General features: G+C 38.9%; 2 protein-coding genes across 2 annotated transcripts; both read left to right on the top strand.

Moving 5' to 3' along the window:
- The first annotated feature begins 570 nt into the window (after positions 1-570).
- Positions 571-5,472, top strand: LOC105748988 (keratin, type I cuticular Ha8-like). Its single transcript, XM_012548293.2, has 7 exons — positions 571-1,161; positions 1,851-1,933; positions 2,528-2,684; positions 3,152-3,313; positions 3,408-3,533; positions 4,095-4,315; positions 5,059-5,472. Exons 1-7 carry the CDS (start codon positions 667-669, stop codon positions 5,192-5,194), a joined length of 1,380 nt encoding a protein of 459 aa, XP_012403747.1. The 5' UTR covers positions 571-666; the 3' UTR covers positions 5,195-5,472.
- A 7,245-nt stretch (positions 5,473-12,717) lies between these two features.
- On the top strand, positions 12,718-22,744 carry LOC100929747 (keratin, type I cuticular Ha8-like). The gene is made up of 7 exons (XM_012548290.3): positions 12,718-13,138; positions 16,441-16,523; positions 17,493-17,649; positions 18,981-19,142; positions 19,237-19,362; positions 20,999-21,219; positions 22,305-22,744. The coding sequence occupies exons 1-7, from the start codon at positions 12,773-12,775 to the stop codon at positions 22,429-22,431; spliced, it is 1,242 nt and encodes a 413-aa protein (XP_012403744.2). The 5' UTR covers positions 12,718-12,772; the 3' UTR covers positions 22,432-22,744.
- Positions 22,745-23,252: the final 508 nt, after the last annotated feature.

Here is a 23,252-nt window from a genome sequence, read left to right as displayed (position 1 = left end):
TTAACTTATGGAAGAAGGATTAGTGGTAGACTTTTAATAGTAAAATGCTCTGGCATTTTCTAGTCCTACTGTAAAAACTGGAAGAGAAGGTCATGATAGTCAATTCTTCTTATTGATTGATTCTCATGGAATCTCTTGGATTCCATGAAGGTATCACAGCCTGCATATTCAAAGACATTAAGAGGTTTGGATATTTCAGAAATAAGTATTACCAAAGAACTCTTGTTCTCTGGCAAATAAGAGAAAAATTGTGAGTCCAAAGTGGTGGTGGTGGTGGTGGTGGTGGGGATGTGCAAATCAGTAATGTCAGTGAGAGCTGTCCAGCACATAAAAGATCTAGAAGGATTTTGATCTTTGTAAAGCAATATGAATCTTATTTTTAAAAAGTTATTATTTCACCACTCCTGCCCCTCACCACAGCTTCATATGAGTAAAAATTTCTTTAATGAGGTGAGGAACTCTTAATAAACAGCAAACTCAATAACTGACTAATGTGATGATTATTTGACAATAGACAAATCACCTGGGAAGAGAGGTCTGTGCGTGGAGCCAACACCCACCTGAAGGAGGTATAAAAGACCTAGGAAGGAAGGAGATCTTCAGACTGTGGCAGCTTGACCTATCCACCTCACGTGAAATACTCCTCCAGCTTCAGCACCTGAAACCATGACTTCTAACATCATCCGAACATCATCTTGCTATCCTCTGGGCAGCAAGCTTCCTGGAGCAACGAATATCTCCATCTCTTCCATTGATGTTGGTGGAAAACCTGGGGCACAGGTCAAAGCTGCCTCCATGTGCTTTTCTGCAGCGATGGCCCATAACAATCGAGTTCGTGTTGGGACGACTTCTCTGGGTCGACCCAGTCTCTGTCTGCCAAATAGCTGCTGGTCAGCCTGCCCCATACCAGGGGCTGTCAATATTCCTGCCAACATTGGGAACTGTGGGAATTATGGTGAAGGCTTCTTGAATGGTCATGAGAAGGAGACCATGCAGTTCCTCAATGATCGTCTGGCCAACTATCTAGAGAAGGTGCGACAGCTGGAGCAGGAGAATGCTGAGCTGGAGACCAAGATTCAGGAGTGGAGCAAATGCCATCCTTCTTTTGTGTGCCCCGACTACCAGTCTTACTTCAGGACAATCGAGGAACTACAGCAAAAGGTAATGTTTTCTAGGGAGGAAGGAATAAACATTTATTAAGTGCCTACTATGTAGACCCTGTACTAAATGTACCAGGCCCTGTGCTAAATAAATGCCTGATACATATCTCTTTTGATCCTCTCAACAACTTTGTAAGGGAGATGCCATTACTATCCTCATTTTATAGTTGAGGAACTGTGATAGACAGAAGTTAAGTGACTTGCCTAGAATCACACAGTCAATAAGTGTCTGAGATTAGATTTGAACTGAGACCTTTCTGACTGTAGAGCCAGCTTCCTATCTACTGTGCACCCTACTTGCCTCTAAGGCTTCTACCATCCAAAATCTGACCTAAAGGGAATGAGTTAGGAAACACAGGAAAGAGAAGGACAAAAACTCTGAGTTAAAAAGTAAGGAGAATGGACATCTTCTTTTTGAGGAATCACATTTCCATAAGCCTGGGTGACAGTGCCACAGTATGGTGATATTCTCGCTTTCATACTGCCTCCCAGTAGCCTCCAGGGCAGAGGCTGTTGAAAAGCAGAGAAATTTTGAAAAGAGCACCTGAAGGTTGCATATTCTCATGGGAAATGTAGTTCCCAAAAGAAGCCCTGAACTTACATTATGCTTTGGGACATTATGAGATCAGCCACAGAGAACAGGTGGTCTACAAAGGACGTCAATTGAAATATCTCATTGTTTCCCCTCAGATTCTCTGTACCAAGGCTGAGAATAATCGGCTGGTTATCCAAGTGGATAATGCTAAATTGGCTGCTGATGACTTCAGAATCAAGTAAGTCTGGCAGAGCTGGGGCTTAGAACTGTCCCCTCTATTATACCCTTTACCCTCTTAAGCAAATACTTTATTTAACTCCTTCATTTCTAGTATTAGAAATAAGGACTCCGGTTAGGATTGGAATTGGACCTGTAATTCATTTCTATAGGAAATTCTCAGGTAAGCAAAGTCCCTCTATCATTGCAGATTGCAGATTGGTACCTTCTCTGCAACTTTATATAGTCTGAGGGAGGATGAGCCAGAATGTATAAGAGATGGGACTTAAACCCAGGGCTTTCTGGCTTTGAGGCCAGCTCTCTTTCCTCTCAAGGGGAAGATATGAAAAAAGGTATTTCTAAACCTTAGAAAAATGAAGTAAATCAAAGATTCAGTTAAGTTTAACAAACATTTAGTAAGTACCAACAAAGTACACAGTTTTGGGAGAAAGTATGGCTAGGGGAGTGCCAGAATAAATAAGACATTGTTCTTGTCCTCAAGAAGTCTCTGATCTAGTATTTTAAGGAACTTCACTTTCAGTGAGTTCCAGTCTGGTCTTGTCTTGGTTTATCTTTTGCTTGCTCTGTTCTGACTTTCTTTTCTCAATTTTTCAAGGTATGAAAGTGAATTGTCCCTGCGCAAGCTGGTGGAGGCTGACATGTGTGGAATGCACAAGCTCATGGATGGCTTAACCCTGGCCAAGTGTGACCTGGAGGCCCAAGTTGAGTCACTGAAGGAAGAACAGTTGTCTCTCAAGAGCAACCATGAGCAGGTTTGGTCACAACAAAAAGCAATGATGAAACAAAGGGGTCCTGGGCCACTTATGGTATTGAGAATGGGGAAGAGTGTGTGTGGAAGAGAATTCTACAGGAATAGAACTCTAATTTTTATAACTGAACCTGACTGAAAGACTCAGCAGTAATGAATTCTTGGCTCTTTGGATTTCTGCTCTCAGAGAGACTCTTTAAAGCATTTTTATCCCCTAAAACATGTTGGATAATTGGGTAAGAAGAGTTCTCACCAGTTTGTGCTGAGCTTAATTGATTGTAACTGATCCTAAAGGTTCTAATATATTTTAGAATGTATCTGAGCAAATTCTTCCTATCATGGACATTGGACAAAAGTTCTTCAGTTCCAAGGAGATTTTCTTTTTCTATGATGCTGTCAAGGGACAAAGGAGGATGCTACAAAGAGCATGACCTTTCATTCACTGGGTATTCTGCTTTTCTGTCTTTCCAGGAAGTCCACAACCTGCAATGCCAGCTGGGAGACAAGCTTCATATTGAGCTGGATACTGCTCCACCTGTGGACCTCAACCGGGTACTGGGTGAGATGAGGTGCCAGTATGAGGCCATGGTGGAGACCAATCGGAATGATGTGGAGCAGTGGTTCCTGGCTCAGGTGAGGGCAGTGGGGATCAATATTAGGAGGTAGCTGCTAGCTTCCTGGGGCTACTTATAATTGAAACTGTCCTTGTGCCTTCACTGTGTTTCAGAGTGAGGGCATCAGTATGCAGGAGATGTCCTGTTCAGAGGAGATACAGTGCTGCCAATCTGAGCTCCTGGAGCTAAGATGTTCAGTGAATGCTTTGGAAATTGAACGCCAAGCTCAGCACAAAATGGTGAGTGTCCGTCCTCCTCCATTTTTAGCATGCTTCCAATTAGATTTTCTTTTATTTTTAGTTCTCAATTCTCTCCTCCCCTACTTCTTGAGAAGGCAAGAAACAACCAAAAATATCATTACAAATAGTATAGAAATGTAAAAACAATTTAGCTCCCTTCCAACACATCTGATGTTTCAATAACTGTCTGATAGCTTTACATATGAAGAAGGCCTTTTTTCTCCTATCAGGATGGAAATGTTCAACCTGTACTAATGAAGGAGTCATAGGACTGAAGTTTATGAAAGGGAATTCATAGATCTTCTAAACCAATTCACTTAAGTCCTAAGTTTTCTGGATTTAAATTAAATATTTTCTTAAATTGGAAGAATTCCTAAATGTGTTAGGTCATGAACAATTCAATTCAATAACTATCTAAGTACCTTGTATTAAATATCAGGCCTTCTGTGCTACCAGAATGTTGCTCTGATGGTCTGACTCTGGAAATTGTCTCTTGGATTTCTGATGAGTTGTTTTGCTAGGACCATTGTTCCATGATTATCTTGGTGCTTCTCATTTTAGAAAGAGTGTTTGGAAAACTCCTTGTGTGAATCTGAAGCTCGCTACAGCACTGAGCTGGCCCAGATGCAATATCTGATCAGCAACGTGGAAGAGCAGCTTTCTGAGATCCGGGCTGACCTGGAACGGCAGAACAATGAATACCAAGTGCTTCTTGATGTCAAAGCCCGCCTGGAGTGTGAGATCTCTACTTACCGAAATCTGTTGGAGAGTGAAGATTGCAAGTAAGTAGGATGCTGGCACTTTTTGGCACGTACATGAAGTTCATGGGTGTCCCTCAGTTCAAAACAGAAGGGCTTAAGAGTGGGAAGCTTGTTGGTTTTTGGTTTGTATATTTGTTCCATGAATCTATGTGAGAAAAGATTGAGTATAGTTTAAATTAATAAAAAGGCCACTTCAGCTGAGATGAGGGCACATTTGCCAGATCCCTAAGGAAATTGGGTTGATGTAGAGACAAGTTGGAAAAGAAATGAATTATCTAGACAGATTGAGATTTTCTTATGTATTCTGCAGATTCAGGGAGGAGAGGGACTTTTCTTTTTACACTTTTGCAGTTTTCCTTGTCAATATTCCTCTGCTTTGGAATGGAAAGCATTGCTAGCAAAGGAGTAGATTCCCTAAAAGTGAGCTTTTCATTGAAAGTCTTAGTTTCTACTTGTTGTTCTGTATGTGACAGCTAATTCTTAGTATCATAGATTTATGCTTAGAAGGGACCTTAGAGGCTTGTTTTTATAAATGAATATACATTGTATCCCTTATTTGATAGTTGAAAAAAAGATTAAGTAACTTGAGCATACAGCTAGTAAGTATCTGAGATAGTATTTGAACCTAAACTTCTTGACTGTTGAAAAGAGTTGGAATCAGATAGTGAAGGGCTTTAAATGCCAAAAGTCTTTTCATATAGATTCCTGGGATATTCTTTCCTCTTCTCAATTTAATCTTACCTGGATGGACTTTTCCCCTTCAGACTTCCATGCAATCCCTGTGCGACACCTGCCTCCTGTGTCCCTCCACCCTGTGGTCCTCGGCCCAGCTGTGCTCCCCGAACCACCTGTGTCCCTCCTCGCTCAGCCTGTGGCACCAACATGTCCGGTCGATTCTGAAATCTGTGCTCCCAGCGGAGAGTCAAAGGTTGAAAACCTCCTACAGGGCCACCTTTATCTTGCTTACCTGAATTTACTCTAAAAGTGCCCAGATTCTTCTGCAGCTCGTCAAGAAGACCAAGTGGGCAGCTGAGAGGAACGAATACTGGAAAACTCCTGCAATTTATTGCTATTTCAGTTACTGCTTTTTGGGAAATAATTCTTGTGGGATGTTGAATCTGCTTTGCTGCCTTAATATCTTTTGACATGCTCTCATTATCTTGCAAATAAACTTGTTTTCTGCAGCATCTAATGTCTCACTGTGTGTCTTTTGCTGGGTTTATCTTCTGAGTTTGGTAGTTGGGTTAAAGCTAAACATCCTATAGATACTGAAACCTCTAGGTTACTTCAAATGCCTCTAGATGCAAATAAATCAATGTATTGTAGGAAAAAGAACTTGGGTTTCAGAATCTGGATAGATCTGGATTTGATTCCCAAGCTCAATATTTTCTAAATGTAGACAAATCATTTAACTGCCCTGAACCTCAGTTTTCCTTATCTATAAATTGGCAATATTTTTCCTCCTTATATCACAAAGTTGTTGTAGGTATAAAGAACTATGGACTAGAATCTGTGATTTTATTGGTGTAGGAAGTCCATTATGAGTGAGTGAAAACTCCCTTTAGTAAAAACCTTTTGTAGAAGGATGCCTGGAAAAGAAACTGACCTACGGTGAGGTGACCCAAAGTAGCATATGTCAGAGATAGGCCTTGAACCCAGATTTTCCTGGATATGGGGCCAGTTCTTTATTTTTCATATCATGGCACATCAACCATCCCTAGGTGCAAAATTCTCAGTGTTTGCAAAGCTCTAGGAAAACATGAGTTGTTATGCTCTATGGTAATATAGCTTGGCATAAGTGGAATCAGGAAAGCCTGGGTTCAGATGATACATACTTATTGGCATTATTCTCTTAGAGTCCCAGGTAACTTTCTAAATGATGTAATAGATAGGATGGCTGATTATAACTGAGTAAAGAATTTCCCTGCTAGGGAATGGGGATTTCCTATGTGGAAGAAATTTTATATCCAGCTCAAAATAAATTATATTTCCATATTCCATATTCTATCCTATCAGTCAGTATTCCTGCTGACATATGAAATATGGAAATAATAACAGATTGAGAAAATGCAATAATCATGCAGGTGATGGAGAAATAAGTGTCTGCATTTTTTTTAAAAAGAAGGTTCTTTTCTGATAAATCTGGGAATTTCTGCTTGATTAATATAAAACAATAATGTTCTTTAAGGTGTTCAGAGCACTTTTTATATCCTTCTTAGGAGATATTAGAGGGATCAGGATCTATTTCACTTGTGATATTTGTCTACTACCACCTGATTAGCAAATATCAGAGATAGAAATGGACCCCAGGACTTCCCAAGTCCAAGTCTGTCATGCTAGCTGCTTACCATGTTTCCTTTATTCTTATGAAAGTCCCCCAATCTTCCTCTCTCACCAGTGCCTGTAGACCCAAGGGGGAGAAACACCAGTATCAGAAAGACTGAATTCTTTTACATGCCTACACAAAGTTTTCTGGCATGAGCTGTGACATTTAATCCAACAGCAAAGTAAGGTCACGTAGCCTAAGCAAAGACAAGATCTTGTTGAGAGCTGCCTTTCTTGGGTTTACCTTACGAGTTAACTCTCTTTTTGGAAGGCTGAGCCTTTCATGAGACTTCAAGATGAAATCACTTTTCTTGAAACTGGGAGGCCCAAATCACAGAGCAGAAGAGACTCCCCAGGCACTTGGCCTATTTCCCTCTCAGTTTGATTCCTTTGTCTAAAGAGGATCATTTCCAATGACTCCTGTGTTTGTATCTCTGGCACTGACCTAGAAGTGCTGGTGCATTAAGAGCTGCAGATCTTATCATGGGGTTGGCCGATCCCTGCTTGTCTTTTTGACAGGAATCTGACCTGCACCCAAGGAGGCTTACTGTCAAAGGGAGGGAACAAGCTGTTCTGCATCTTACACTCCTGTGTTACTGGGATGCTGCCATCTCAGCTCAAGAATGCAGTTTTGATCAAATTTTGATACTAAGAAAGACACAGTTCCTTGTGGATAAATTGATCTTTCCCCCACCAAATGCTATTGGATAGGTTATTGTGCTTGTCTCTGAGGACAAAACCATTCAGCAAAGGACAGCGGAAACATGCTAAACTTTCTCATGCCCCAGATTGCTCTTAGAATTGTCTAGGAATGAGACTAGATGGATCAAGGCTTAATTTTGATATTCCTTCATTTTCAGTCACGTTTGACTCTTCATGATTCCAGTTGGGGTTTTCTTAATAAAGATACTGCAGAGGTTTGCCATTTCTTTCTCCAGCTCATTTTAAAAAAATGATATTTTATTTTCCTCTCAATTACTTGTAAAAATGATTTTTAGCTTTTGTTTTTAAAATTGTCGAGTTCCAGATTCTCACTCTCTCTTTCCGTTCCCTGAGATGATTATAAATGTGCAATCTTATAAAATATATTTCCATATTAGCCATTTTGTAGAAGAAAACTTGAACCAAAAAAAAGAGAGAAAGTGAAAATTAGTATGCTTCAGTCTGCATTCAGATTCTATCAGTTCTTTCTCTGTAGAGAGAAAGCATTTTTCATCATTAAAGCCTTTCTGTTTGTCTTGGATCATGGTATTGCTAAGAAGAGCTAAATTGTTCACAGTTGTTCATTGTACAATATTGCTACTGTGTATAATATCTCCTGACTCAGTTCATTTCACGTTGCATCAGTTTATATTTTCCAGGTCTTTCCTAGACTTTCCTTTCCTTTCCAATTTTTTCTGAAATCCTACTCATTATTTCTTATGGCACAGTAGTATTCCAATATAATCATAGAACACAACTTGTTCAGCCATTCCCCAATTGATGGACATCCCCTCAAATGGCAATTCTTTTGCCACCATAAAATAGTTCTTATACTCTTCTACCAATAAATCCTTCCTGCTCCACCACTCTTTAAAAAAAATCTCTTTTAGATGCAGACCAATAATTTTCCAACTCATTTTACAGAAGAGGAACTGATACAAATCAGGTCAAATGACTTGCCCATACAAAGATAGTAAATATGTGAGGCCAGATTTGAACTCGTGAAGATGAGTATTCTTGACTTTAAGCCTGGCTCTCTATCCACTGTACCACCTAGCTGCTGAAGGACTTTTTGTTGTTGCCATTTGTCCTTTTTTTTTTGAAGAAGACCATAACATCAGGGAGGTGATGTCAAAACATGCTGTATGAGTTGGATTTAAGTGAGGGTGGACTGTGTAAATTCACTAGTCTCACTTTCTCTTCCTGAGCCATCTGGGCCCAGTGGCAAGATATACATTAGAATGACTGGAGATGGCCCTGAATACCTTGGGAGACACCCAAGTGCTTAATAAAAATCTAAAATTCCCCTAAAAATTCTTGACATTAAGTAGCACACAAAGTCATCGGTTCCAATGACTAAAAATCAGGATGCTACGGCTGACATACATAATGCATGTTTTGGCTAGAATTGTATGTGTTAATGCATACATAAAAGATGTATTTTGTTTTCTATTTTAAAAATGTTTTATTTCTTTAATGTACCAGTGTTCTGAATGTACTGTTGCTGTATATACTTGTAGTACAGCTAATTTTAATAATTAAAAAAATTTTTTTTAAAATATTTTTTTAAAAAATAAATTCTAAATTCTCCCCCTACCTCCTTCCCCTTTCCCTGGAATGAAGGTAAAAATTTGATATAGATTATAAATGTGCAATCACTTTTTATGCTTATTACTTTATGCATATGTAATATGAAGGAAAACAAAAGCACTTATTAAGCCCTCATTTCACACAAAGTACCTATGCTAAGCATAAGGAATACAATTGAAAAGCAAGACAAGGAACTTACCTTCCAATAAGGGGAGAAAATATCAGCGGTTTCAGCTACAAATCAAATAGAAAGGCTCCATGATCTTTAGAGCATGATGGTAAAATGATGGTAATTCACCTTCTTTATTGCAATTTCCATTCATATTAGTTTCTGATATTGAACCATTTGGCAATGTCAATGACTTTGCTGGCAAAGAAAGGAATGATAGGAAATCATAGGATTTAGAACTGGAAAATCCTCTCTTAATTCCCCAAAACAACATTCTTGTTTATGATATGTGATCACAGTTGGACTAGAAAATCTAAAGCTTATTTTGTATGCATGTGTTGATGGTCACTTTTTGAGTCTTTGACTATACTTTGCACCAAATTTATTTCTACTGAGAATCACAAGAGTTGGTGTTCACAGACTCACTTTGATCTAAAGTAGAACTTTTATTATCCTGAGTGAACCTAAATCTGTTTTAAGCACTAGTTACTTCATTTGCAGAAGGCAAAGAATGGGTTATAAGGCTTAGCAACTAGAGTTAACTATATGCTACTTGAAGAATAGTTTTAATGGTAGAAATGAGGAAAAACTCCCAGATAACTCAAATGGTCTCTTACCATTTGCAGAAGCAGACTATTATAGCAGAAAGCGTTGAACTTGAATAAAATTTTTTTTTTTTTGGATTGTACCACTGATATTTTCAGTGCCCAGTGCAGAAAGTTCTTGCATTTATTCAGATCAACAACTTCTGTACCAACAACTCTTCTATTCTCTCTCTCTCTCTCTCTCTCTCTCTCTCTCTCTCTCTATATATATATATATATATATACACACACACACACACACACATATATATATATATATATATTTGGCTGAGGCAATTGGAGTTAAGTGACTTGTCTAGGATCACACAGCTAGGAAGTGTTAAGTGTTTGAGGCCAGATTTGAATCCAGTCCTCTTGACTTCAAGGCTGATTCTCTATCCACTGTGTCACCTAGCTGCCCCTGTACTTTATAGTTTTAAATAGGTGCCTAGGATGCTGAAAGGTAAGGGGAACTTGCTCCAGGTCATACAGCCAATTGGTGTCAGAAATGTGACTTGAATCCTGATCTGATTTACTTAAAGGCTGGTTCTTTATGGATAGTGCGCAGAGGTTTTGGCTTCAGGTTCTCTTTATACTCTTAAAAATTATTGAACCCTTGGACAGAAAATAGAGAGTCAGTGGAGGTTCTTGAGCAGGGAGTGGTTTAGGAATATTTTGGTACAGATTTCAAACAATCCATGACTTTTCATTTTAAGTGTTTTTTGGTGATGTTCTTCCATAGAGCCTCCATAAAAGATATGTCCAACATATCAAAGGCTTTCTCTCAATCTCTTTACATTTCAATCCAGTGCACAAACTATCCACTTGTGACTCTTTGCTCTTACTGCATGATATCCTCAGCTGCTTTTCTAACCATTTATTTCTTTTATCATGTCTCCTTCCATTGTCACGGAGTTCCATTGATATTTTCTTTATTTGTCTATCCCTTAGGCTCCTTTCCTTCAATTCCACAGCAACAAATTAAGTTCACTGACTTAGCATTTCTCTATCATTTTCCTACCCAGAAGATCACACAATTTAGAATAGAAGGAATTGTAATCCTGTAGTTCTACCCATATGCAAAAAGAATTTTCATTAAAAATTCTTGACAAATGGTCATCTAGTTATTGCTTGAAGACTTCCAACAAGGAGTAATCTATTATCTCTTGATGCAGCTCATTTTACTTTTAGAAAACACTAATTGTTAGTGTTGGAAGTTGGAAGTTTCAAAAATAGAATTAATTAGATATTAAGACCAAATTTACTTCTTTGTGGGTTTCATACATTGACTCTGGTTTTGCTCTCTGGGAGTTCCTTAAACCAATGGATGTTTGGGGCCAATTCCTGGTTATCTGGATCAGTATTGAGGGCTTGCATATTATGGCACATAATAAAGGCTTGTTGGATTGTGCTAAACTCAGATGATGATCCAAAGTCAATAGTGAAAGGGGGAGGGAGGTGGATAGAGACCCTTAGAAAAGAGGTTATCTGTTCACCTTTTTTGAATCCTGGTTCATCATCAAGAGCATTGCATTTTAGATTGTTTCACTGCCTCCAAGCCAAGAGTCAATGTACACATCCTGGGAATGGGGTCAAAGATGGCATCTTATTTAGCATAGCAAAGAAGCTAGATGGTTAATTATCCTTTTCTGGGGTTTATGGAGAAACAAGTTGATGGCATATGCTTGTTATGGGTCAGAGTAAGACAATAAAGCTTTTGGATGCTGTGAGTATGTCTGAAGATTAAGGAAATTCAAATTTTGTGCAGGAGTCTTTTTATTAATGGACTATCAAAGAAGATGTATTTTTCAAAGGTGTGAGAGTCTTTCAAGAGAAAGGAGATCAAAGTCCAAGAGTTTGGACAAAACAAGTTGAAGGAAAACACAGTCCTAAGAGAGGAGCAGGTGGGAATGTAGGTAATAAGTGGAGATGCTGAGAAAGGAAGACATGGGAAGCTTTGAGAATAGACATCATAAAATATTAATCATTGTTGATCTTAGCCAACTCACAAAGTTCTAATAGATGAGAACACATTCTCCTGGGAATTTGAAACTATATTTAAAATACATTTGTTTTTTCCCCTCTGACTCTCAATGTTCATTTTCTTTTAGACTTAATCATTTTCAAAGCTACCTTGTCAAATGTATTTAGAATTTCATTCCCCCCTCATAATTCCAGATGAATGCTTTCTCTAGCACTTATCAATGTTCTACTCTAGAGCTATTTTGGAGTCCAAGGTTTTAGTCTTGATTCTGTCATTCAATATCTACATGGTCTTGGGGAAGTCCTTTCATTTCTTTAGGCCTCAATACATTTAGATGTGCTCTCAATTTTCCTTCAACTTTAAATCCTATGATTTCAGTTTTGTCTAAGGTTGCTCAGAAAATCTGTGTCCTGAATCTGGGAATCCATCTTTGAATGTCCTTTATATGACCTTACACACAAAGTCATTGGATGAAGAAGAGGATAGTTATGATTCTTTCTTCCAACTCCAATTGCCTGGACAACAGGCATAACAGGACAACAATGTGTTTTAGACTCTTCTAATTTTTTAGATTTTTCAGGGATCAAAGGATTTATTCAAATGAATTTCCTGGGAGCAGAAAAAGGATTTGAAGTAGAAATTATGTGGCCCTTTGGTGTCCATAAGTGGATGGCATGACTCCTCACAATTTTACAAACTTGAATGGGAGGTCAAAGAGTAATTCAAAGGCTGAATTTGGGTTGTTGAGTTTATAAGTCTTTGAAGAATGAGGTTTTTTGCATGCATTTTAGGGCCATATGATAGTAAGCCATTCTGTGTTAGACAAAAATCTTTTTTATGATCTAATTAACTCTTTATAGGAAACCATATTTCCGACTAATCAGGACATTGTACAATAACATAAATACTGAGTGGAATGCTAGTTTCCTGCACCAACACCCTCTTCTAGATGCATATATATATAATAGGTCTAGGAAAAAAGGAGCTGCTTAATTTTGGGTAAATACAACCTAGACACAACCCAACACCTCTGTTCTGCTGCCATGGCTGCTAATTTGTGTAGAACATTTGGCTCTTCAGGTTTCATCAGGAGTGGAAGACTTTTGGAACCTCAAGCTGCCTCCATGTGCTTTTCTGCAGCGATGGCCCATAACAATCGAGTTCGTGTTGGAACAACTTCTTTGGGTCGACCCAGCCTCTGTCTGCCAAACAGCTGCTGGTCAGCCTGCCCTCTACCAGGGGCTGTCAACATCCCTGCCAACATTGGGAACTGTGGGAATTATGGTGAAGGCTTCTTGAATAGTCATGAGAAGGAGACCATGCAGTTCCTCAATGACCGTCTGGCCAACTACCTAGAGAAGGTGCGGGAACTGGAGAGGGAGAATGCAGAGCTGGAGACCAAGATTCAGGAGTGGAGCAAGTGCCATCCTTCTTTTGTGTGCCCAGACTACCAATCTTATTTCAGGACTGTGGAGGAACTCCAGCAGAAGGTAATATTTGGGGGGTGCTTTTGGTTTGTAGAATCTTAGGATGTAGTGTGAAAATATGGCTAAATCATACATTTATTCGTGGAAGGAGATTTAAAAAAAAAAAGCAGAAACAGCCCTTTTGGGATTGTGGATATGGGCTTTTTATACTCTTAAGATAGATACAAATGAACCTTAAATTTTCTTGAAAATTTCTTGAAAAGGCAAAATTTGACTCAAGAAATTGAAGTCAGAGGCTTGGAAATTTCAGACAAGTAGATTTCAGCTAAACTGAAGAACAGACTTTAAAAAATGGAATGCCGTGCTTTAGGAGACAATAGGGTTCCCCATGACTAGAAGTATTCAGTTAGAAACTGAATGACCACTCCTTGGGCATGTTGTTGAGCAGTTTCTGCTTGGGTGCAGTTTGGACAAAATGGTCTTTGAAATCTTTTCCGAGCCTGAAATTGTGGGATCTTTAGAGGACTCACAGATGATGTAAATTCATCTCCATTGACGTAGGGCATTTGCACAGGGTTCATGTGCTGTCAGCCCAGTTTCAGAAGGCCATTTTGTTTAACCCTGGGATAGACAAAAATACTATTTTCCAAATCATCATCTGCTCCAAACCGAGAAGCCAAAAGCAGATTCTTGGTAAGCTTAGTGAATAAGAAAGTTTTTTTTTTTTTTTTTTTAAATTTCTGGAATGTAACTGTTTTCTTGAGAAAATATGATATTCCATCATAGTCTTTTGCACTAATTGCTTACTTTTGTTTTTTCCTAACTTATCCATTACAATTATGCCTTGAGGGAAGGTGGCATCTTTTTTGTGTGATATAAAAGAAATATACTATTGTCCCCATTTTTTCTTCTGATGCAATCCAATCTAACAAAAATTATTATTTATCTACTATGTGTTGAGCTACATTGATTAAAAAGCTGGAAAAAACCCCTCCTTTTTCTAAAAGAATTTACATTTTACTAGAAGGAAACAAAGTATAGGCAGATTTACATATACAATTTAAATTGGAGAATGAAAAGAAGCATAGAATCAAAGATTTAGAATTGAAAGTTTCCTTGGAGCCTTTAATCTAACTCTGATTTTGCAGATGAGGAATCTGATATTGATAGATTAATGAGATTCATTACAGCTAGTAAATATTTGAAGTAGGATGAACTCTGGTCTGCTTGATGCTAACTTTTTTCTATCTTGCATTCTTACTTAACTGCCAACTGAGGAGATTAAGGAAAAGCTTTTGATAATTCACAGAATATGACTTGGTGCTGAGGGAAACTACGAATTTTAATAGATATAGGTAAGGAGTGCCAGGAATTCCAGGCTAATGCCTCTTTAGATGGGAAGGATGGTTTTATGCAAAGGCAAAGAGATGGGAGATGAAGTACCAAGTTTGGGAAACAGAACATAGACTTTTAAGCTGGAATGCATATTATATGCATAGATATAATAGGTCTATTTTATGCATACACAATATGCAGCAAGTCTAGAAAGATCACTTACAGCCAAAGTAAACAAAAATGCAAGTTAAGAAGTTTATATTTTATTTGGGGACCTACTTTATTTGTCCTTCAATCTTCCTTTTTTTCAGAAGTTCCATTGTGTATATGGCTCAGTCCCCAATATATAAGATATATGAAGATGCCTTTAAAAGTTTTCAATATAATTCAACAAATATTAATTGAGCACCTACTATGGGCTGTCTATTGTGCTAGTTGCTGGGGTTTATCCCTGCTCCTAAAGAGCTTAGAAGTTTCAAAAACAGTTACCCTAAAAAATATAATAGAAGATATAATGTACTAAAGGCATAAGCACATGGTGTGAGAGGTTTGGGCAGAAAGAAGGAGCATATTACTTATAGGATAAGAATCATCCCTGGAACTTTAAAAGTTAAAAGAATTTCAATAAGCAAAAATGGAAAGGGAGATGTTTCAGGTGAAGGGCAAGTGGTGAATTAACAACAACCAATAATTGCTAAAATTTAGAAAGTGTTAATTATGTTCCAGGTACTGTGCTGAGAAATTTATAATAATCAGCCCATTTGATCCTTACAACAAACCTGGGAGGTAGGTGCTGTTATTATTGCCATTTTATAGATGAGGAATTTGAGGCAAAAAGAAATTGTGATTTAAGTCACATAACTCATGTCTGAAGTTAGATTTGAACTCATATCTCTCTAATTTCAGGCCTGAGGAAAGAATAAGAATAGCATAGAAAACGGTAAGCACTTTATTTGGCCTGGGTGTATAGGGAAGGGGTAGTTGTATGAAATAAATCTGCATAAGTAGATTGTATCCTGATTACAGAGAGTCAAGGGAAAGAAATAAGCATTTATTAAGTATCTACAATGTGCCAGGTCCTATGTTAAGCATTTTACAAATGTTTCATTTGATTTTCACAATAACCCTCTAAGCTAGTTGCTTTTATTATCCCCATTTTATAGTTGAGGATACTGAAGCAAGCAGAGGTAAAGCGATTCACAGGGTCACACAGCTGGTAGGAGTCTAGGGCTAGATTCCCAGCCTAGCACTCCAGATCCAGCACTGTATCATCTAGTTGGAGCTAGGAATCCTAGGCCATGGCATTTGTCTTGGTTGATGAAATATAAGCTCACTGAGGGAAGGAGCTGTTCCATTTTTGTCTTAGTAGCCTGCTTTGTAGTTTGTAGTATGTTTGGTGAAAAGAAAGTGCTTGTATGTTGTATGTAGATAAATATATGTTGGTTAATTGATTGAATTGTATTTGATAGGCAATGGGGAGCCATGGGAAGTTTTTTGAAGAGGGAAAGTTGTTTTTAATTCAATCAACGAATCAACAGATATTTCAGTTTTTTTTTTTTTTTTCTTCAGGAAATTCCTTACCCAGGCTCACACAGCCAGGAAGTGCTAAGTGTCTGAAATCAAATTTGAACTCAGGTCCCCCTGACTGCAGGGCTGGTAATCTATCCACTTCACCACCTAGCTGCCCCATAACAGATATTTCTTAATTGTTCATTATGTACCAGACATCATGCTAGGCGCCAGCCATACAAATACAAAGAAGGTAGAAATTCCTATTTGCATTCTAATGAGGGAGTTGGTCAATCAACAAACATTGATTGAGCGCTTATTATGTGCCAGGTAAGTATGCCAGGAAAAATAAAGCAAATTAACTGAGTTCAATTTAGTACTTGTGCAATTGAATTGAATTGCCCATGGGAGAAATTATGCTCTGGAATTGCATGTGAAATTTATGAAAATGTAACCATACCTAAGTCTTCAGGAGGTCTGGACACAATATAAGACTCACCATGTCACCTCTCCATCTCTAGATCCTGTGTACCAAGTCTGAGAACACGAGGCTGGTCGTACAGATTGACAATGCCAAACTGGCTGCTGATGACTTTAGAACCAAGTAAGTTGGGCTGGAAGTAAGAGAGCAGGAGAGTTAGGAGACATTATTGTTCTTCTTTGACCCCATTGGCCAAGAATGGAATCAACTCAGGTCTGAGTCTAACTTTTATTATAGGAGGCAAAGTAACACTCCAACCCAAAGGGCTGGGAAGTAATCAGAGACTGTCAGAGCTGAAGGCATCTTAGAGACTGTTTGCTTTTCTACTCATTCTCCATAGAGTGGAGGAAAAGACCCAGAGACCCTTTAATGACATACAACTGGAGAGAAAGAAGGGCTCTGGTTCTCTCATCTCTTAATTCTTCCCTCTCTCTCTTGGCTTCCTCCCTTGGCAACCAAGGTGACAGAAATTACTTTTCCTACCTTTCAAATGTGGAAAATTAAATACAGTTTGAGCAACCCGATAAAAGGTCACAAAAAAGAGGGACAATGACAGAAGTGGACAGAATGTTGGAGTCATAAAATGAGGGGATTGGATTAAGAAAGCTTTGAGTTCTCTTCTAAGTTCTGATACTATCATTCCTTGACTTGGGATTATTAGAGGTTCTTGATCTCTTTTGAATCATGGACCCTTTGGCAGTCTAGAGAAGCCCAATACTACTTTACTTTGTTGCCTACCTTCATAATGAAAGGGAATGATAAATCTCAGTTAAAAATTAGTGAAAAGATATACTCCTTTCCCTATCCAAATTGATCTACCTTTTGGGGAGTCTGTGAACCCCACATTGAGGACCATTGCTCTAAATCACATCACTTCTCACCAGAGACAGGAACTCTCTTTATCCATGTGAGTACTGAGGAGTATACTCTTGTATCCTATTAGATATATTGGTGAAAAACTTACAGAATAAATAAAACAAAAATAAAGCTTAAATGGAGAGAGCCAGTAAGGTAAGATAAAAATGATGGCTGCCTTGGGTCTGCCATTTTCTGAAACATACTATGAATTCCTCTCTTCTACCATGTTGAAAGGTATGAGACTGAACATTCTCTCCATCAGCTGGTGGAGGCTGATATTGGAAGCCTGCGTAGGAACCTGGATGACCTCACTCTGGCTAAATGTGACCTGGAGGCCCAATTGGAGTCCCTAAAGGAGGAATTACTGAGCTTCAAGAAGAACCATGAGCAGGTAGGCTAATACATCAAACACAGGTCCTGAGCTGAGGCTATTTGAAGCTATCCATTCCATTTGGGTGGAAAATTTTAGGCTTCTTTTCTAGAAGAAATCTCTGAAGGCCAAATAATGATTGCTAGCATACAAATCCTAAGTACCTTATATAGTGCTATAAGGAATAACATAAATAGTGCTTTAAGGTTTACATAGCACTTTACAAATGGGATCAAGTTTTATTCTCCCAATCCCCTGGGAAAGATTTGCTCCCCCCAAAAAAGTGATATTTTACAATCTATTCAGTCTAATGAGATAATAATTTGTAAAACAGTCGGCACAGTGCCTTCCACTTATATATTCATGTAAATGTTCTCTATCATCAGCATTATTAGCAGTAGCAGGAGCCATTATCACTAAAAAGAGGGTACTGAAAATGTCTTGAAACCATGCCTCAGAATATATACTGGGACATATACTATCTTGTGATAACATCATTTTTCAGTTGGACTTGTGAATTCTCCCATGCAGAGAACTTCAATATGGACATCCTCTTCAACTATGAACATCAGCAACTCCTCTGTAACTTAGTACTCAGAGAGCATTGCATGGAGCACAGAGAAGTTGAGGAATTTACTTAACCATCATCACACCAGCCAGTCTGAGTTAGAGCTGGGACCTGGACCCAGGTCTTCCTGCTTTGTATTAAGGGCTGCCCTCTCTCCTCTATATCATACTATCTTTTAGGGACATCAATAATAATTAATAATCCTAAGTCTCTCTGAAATATATAAAACTATGCTGGATGGATGGATCATTTGAGACAAGATGGATGGTCATTGAGCTGAGCAGATGCTTCAGCCCAGGCAATATTACTTTGGTGGATTCTATCTGAATTCTGCTTCCTTGTCTTTGTATATTTACTCTTTGTATGTTAACATTGTTCTCCTATTCCATTTAGTGCCAAGCTTTGTCAGATCTAGTTAACAACATTGGTTGGTTTATGTCTGAAATTGGAAGTGCTTAGTATGGCATGATGACATCACTCAAGCAGTTTCTAACCAAATCAAGGCATTGGATGGGATTCGGTTTCTGTAGTCTAGAGTGGGAGGCAGCCACAGAGCCCTGAGGTAAAAAGATTCCCCTTCAGGAAGTCCATTTCTGGCCACAAACTTGTTTGATAGCTTAAAAATTTCTCTAAGCAGGTTCTTCCTCTCATGGATGTTGAGCAAGAGCTTTTCAGTTCCTGGGAGATTTTCTTTCTTTATGATGCCCTCAGGAGGCAAGGGAGATTTGTATAAAGAGAAAAAAAGCCTTCTTACACTGTGCATTCTGCTTTTCTGACTCTCTAGGAAGTTCAAAACCTGCACCGCCAGCTGGGAGACAAACTCCACATTGAACTGGACACAGCCCCACCTGTGGATCTCAACCGGGTGCTGGGTGAGATGAGGTGCCAGTATGAGGCCATGGTGGAGACCAACCAGAATGATGTGGAGCAGTGGTTCCTGGCTCAGGTGAGGGCAGTGGGGATCAATATTAGGAGGTAGCTGCTAGCTTCCTGGGGCTACTCATAATTGAATCTGTCCTTGTACCTCCACTGTGTTTCAGAGTGAGGGCATCAGTATGCAGGAAATGTCTTGTTCAGAGGAGATACAGTGCTGTCAGTCTGAGATCTTGGAGCTAAAACGCTCAGTGGATGCTCTGGAGGTTGAGTTGCAAGCTCAGCACAAGCTGGTAGGTTTTTTTTTTCTATAACTCCTATATGATAAATTCAGTATTTTCCCTCTATCAACTATCTTGAATTGAATAATTTCCTTGTTCAAAAACAGGCAATCACTTCAAACCTCATCTCTATTTCCTTTAGAATAATATTATCAAAAATTTCTGTGGAATGTCCAATTCAGTCAGTTATGAAATAGGCACTACGCTAAGCCCAGGGGATACAAAAAAGAAGGGCTTTTGATCTAAAGGGGGGGACAGAAAGCAAAGGAATATGTATTTACAATCTATTTATTAAATGCTTATTAGGGAAAGGTACTGTGTAGGGGACAGAGAAAAAAGAAAGGAAATATCTCTGGAATAATTGACATTTAGAGCAAGTTAAGTACTTTGCATCTATTAGCTCATCTAGTTGGAGGCAGAGGATAGAGTGCTGGGCCTGAAGTTAGAAAGTCTTGAGTTCAAATAATACTACTTCTTTGTTATGTGACCCTGGACATCTCATTTAATCCATCTGCCTCAGTTTCCTCAACTGTAAAATGGGGATCACAATATCACCTACCTCCTAGGGCTGTTGTGAGGATGAAATTAAATAATATTTGCAAAGGGCTTGGCATAATACCTGACTCTCATGGTGTCAGGTGCTTAAATAATTCTTGTTCCAGTTCATTTCATCCTCAGGTGTGCCAGGTGTTATCATACCCATTCTACAGATGATATTGAGAAAGTATCAGAAGTCAGAATGTAAACTTAGATCTTTCTTTTCGAAATTCAGCATTTTATGCACTCTGTACACCATGCTGCCTCTAATGAATAAACATACGTGCTTTGAAGTACTATTTATTGGCAGGGTGCTATGAAGCATTATCTTAAAAGTCTATGATGAAAGGCAAGTTCAGACTCAGGGTTCTTCCAACTGAATTACAGAGCAGACATTTATAGAGTACCTCAAGGTTTACAAAGCACTTTGCCCATATTTTGTCATTTGATCTTCATGAGAAGCCTGAGAAAATAGGAAACTAGATTGTTCCAGAGTTACCTTCATAAGACTGTAGATTTAGAAGCTAGAAGAGGATGAAGACAGAGGCCATCTAAAACAACTTCCCATTTTGCAAATGAGAAAACTGAGGATCAGAGGTTCAGTGATTTGCCCAAGATCAAACAGATAGCTAAATTGTAGAGGTAAAAACTTGAACCCAGGTCTTCTGATTCTAAATGCCTTGTTCTCTTCCACTATCCAATGTTGCTTAATTCTCTAGGAGTTTGCTATTGAGGGTTACTATAGAAATAGAGCATGAAAATAGATGGCTTCTCTGGTTAATGACTTTTTTCTTCTCTTTGTGTCTGAGACACTGCCTAAGATTATGGCTGAATCAGAGACTGTCTTTTTTTTTTTTTTTTTTAAAGTTGGAAATGCAGTGTGGGGTGTAGTAGATTGAGTCCTGGACTTGGAGTTAGGAAGAACTGAGTTCAAATTGTGCTTTTTACATTAATTCCTTTTGTACTAAGTCACTTAACCAATCTGGGCTTTCTTTATCTGAGAAAGGGAGAGAATCATGTCTCTAGCACCTGTCTCATGGGAGTAAGGAAGATAATGTCTATGAAATGGTGCAAGAAAATGCCAATATCTCATTGTTTCTTGTTATTTCAGAAAGAGTGTTTGGAAAACTCCTTGTGTGAATCTGAGGCTCGCTACAGTACTGAGCTGGCCCAGATGCAATATCTGATCAGCAATGTGGAGGAGCAATTGTCTGAGATCAGGGCTGACCTGGAACGCCAGAACAATGAATACCAGGTGCTCCTGGACGCTAAAGCCCGGCTGGAGTGTGAAATCTCCACCTACCGAAATCTGTTGGAGAGTGAAGATTGCAAGTAAGTATTTTCTTGTGTAGACAGTTTCAAAGCAATATTCACAAAGGAGGGCATGGTTGTTTATGTGGCACCTGTGTGTTGTCTTATAGTAGGAATACTATTTTCTGGAAGGGATAATTTGTCCTGCATGTTTTAAAAATGAGGAAACGCTGTGATTTGCTCTCAGGCTGACTCCAAATCCCGTATTTTTTTCTATATCAACACTTTTTACCTCCAGTTGTCTTCTCCTCTTGCTAATTGCAAAAGGAATCATGATTCTCACGGGAAAACTGAAAAACTATGAATATTGTGTTGTCCAGCATTATTTGTTTTTTGGTAAAATTTGTGACAAGGTCTCCTACTGCATTCAGGGCCATCTCTAGTCATCTTGATCTATATTTGGCCACTGGATTCAAATGGCTCTGTAGGGGAAAGTGAGGCAAGTGACTTTACACAGCCCTCCCCCACTTAAATCCAACTCACCTGCATGTCACAGCATCACCTCCCTGATGTCATCTTTGTTTTTGACAACAAAGGACAGTAGATTGAGACTCTAGCTGCCTCCTTTCTTTTCCTTCCTCCCTCCCTCCTTCCCTCCCTCCCTCTTTCCTTCCTCCCTTCCTTCCTCCCTCCCTCCCTCCTCCCTCTTTCCTTCCTTCCTTCCTTCCTTCCTTCCTTTCTTCCTTCCTTCCTTCCTTCCTTCCTTCCTCTGTCTCTTTTTTCATCTCTCTCTCTCTCTTTGTGTCTCTCTCTGTCTCTATTTCTGTTATCTCTGTATCTCTGTCTCTTTGTTTCTTTGTCTCTCACTTTCTCTCTGTCTTTCTGTCTCTGCTTGTCTCTGTTTCTGTTTCTCCTTGATCCCATTATTTTTCTACTTAGGTACCAGTTGGGAGTCAGGACACTTAGGTTATAGGCTTGGCTCTGCTACTATTTATCTATAAGACCCTGGACAAGATCTTTTGTCTCAGTTTCTTCTTCTTTAAAATGAGAGGGATTGATTAGTTGATTCCAAGTTCTCTTCCACTCCTGATGCTATAGGATTTCTAAATCTTTTAACTTTTATTTGTTTTACAACTAAATGTCTAAAACAACTTTCCCCCCTACAGGCTCCCCTGCAATCCATGTGCTAATTCGGTATCCTGTGTCCCTTGTCCACCTCCTGCTGCCTGCGCATCCTGCCTTCCAAGTGCCCCACGATCTATCTGTGCTCCCTGCTCATCATCTCGATGCTGAAAGTCTGACCAGACCAACATACTTACCTTATGGAAAAATCTTCATCTCCTGAGGTTTTGTCTGATGGACCACTAGAAGAACCACTTAATCCCTTATGGAACCTCTAAGATTCTCAACTTTCCCATCATTCTGAACTTGTAAACAGACTTGATTTGTGTTTTAAAGTTTGGAATATTCGCTCTCTTAATGTAGAATGCCTTTATCCCAGGCTACATTTATATATATTTATATATTCAGCTTCCTAACTTCTCTCTTTTACTAGTTCCCTATCTTCTGTGATACAATCAAAAATCTTGTTAGTTAATAAACTTTTTTTCCCCACAGCATAATTATATCAGTCCTCATTGATCTTAAGTGATTAACTGCTGTGTGAGCGTGTGAGGTGTCATATGGGTACTGGTGAGTACTTCCATAAAGTTGGTGTTTGTTTGTTTGGTGCAGAACACCAGAATAAAGGTGCCAAAGTCTGTGAGAAACAAGAAGGAAGAAGATGTGGATAATGCATCATAGAGAGGAGACACATTTCCTCCTAGGACTTAACTAAGATGTATCCTGTCAGGAGGATTTTTTAAGTAAGAGCAGTAGAAATGCAAACTGAGGATTATTAGAATAATTATTAGGGTAGTAGTTCTGGCAAACTGAGCTGATGGAGCAGATACCCTACAGGAAGGGCAGACATTATTCTTCAGTCATATTCAACTCTCCATGACCCCATTTGGATTTTTCTTGGCAAAGATGCTGGGACTGGTTTGACATTTCCTTCTCCAGCTCATTTCACTGATGAAGAAAGTGAGTCAAATGGGGATAAATTACTTGCTCAG

The sequence above is a fragment of the Sarcophilus harrisii genome, chromosome 4, assembly GCF_902635505.1.
Source record: "Sarcophilus harrisii chromosome 4, mSarHar1.11, whole genome shotgun sequence".
Classification (NCBI taxonomy): Eukaryota; Metazoa; Chordata; class Mammalia; order Dasyuromorphia; family Dasyuridae; genus Sarcophilus; species Sarcophilus harrisii.
Note: the sequence above shows the minus strand (reverse complement) of the source record. Positions and strands in the feature narration are given on the sequence as shown.

Bases quoted from the DNA above. Each gene is read 5' to 3' on its own strand.
- LOC100929747 (XM_012548290.3), top strand. From the start codon at position 12,773: ATGTGCTTTTCTGCAGCGATGGCCCATAACAATCGAGTTCGTGTTGGA. The intron at 16,524-17,492 runs GTAAGTTGGGCT...CCATGTTGAAAG, and splicing joins GCTGATGACTTTAGAACCAA to GTATGAGACTGAACATTCTC. The intron at 19,143-19,236 runs GTGAGGGCAGTG...ACTGTGTTTCAG, and splicing joins AGCAGTGGTTCCTGGCTCAG to AGTGAGGGCATCAGTATGCA.
- LOC105748988 (XM_012548293.2), top strand. From the start codon at position 667: ATGACTTCTAACATCATCCGAACATCATCTTGCTATCCTCTGGGCAGC. The intron at 1,162-1,850 runs GTAATGTTTTCT...GTTTCCCCTCAG, and splicing joins TCGAGGAACTACAGCAAAAG to ATTCTCTGTACCAAGGCTGA. The intron at 4,316-5,058 runs GTAAGTAGGATG...TTTCCCCTTCAG, and splicing joins TTGGAGAGTGAAGATTGCAA to ACTTCCATGCAATCCCTGTG.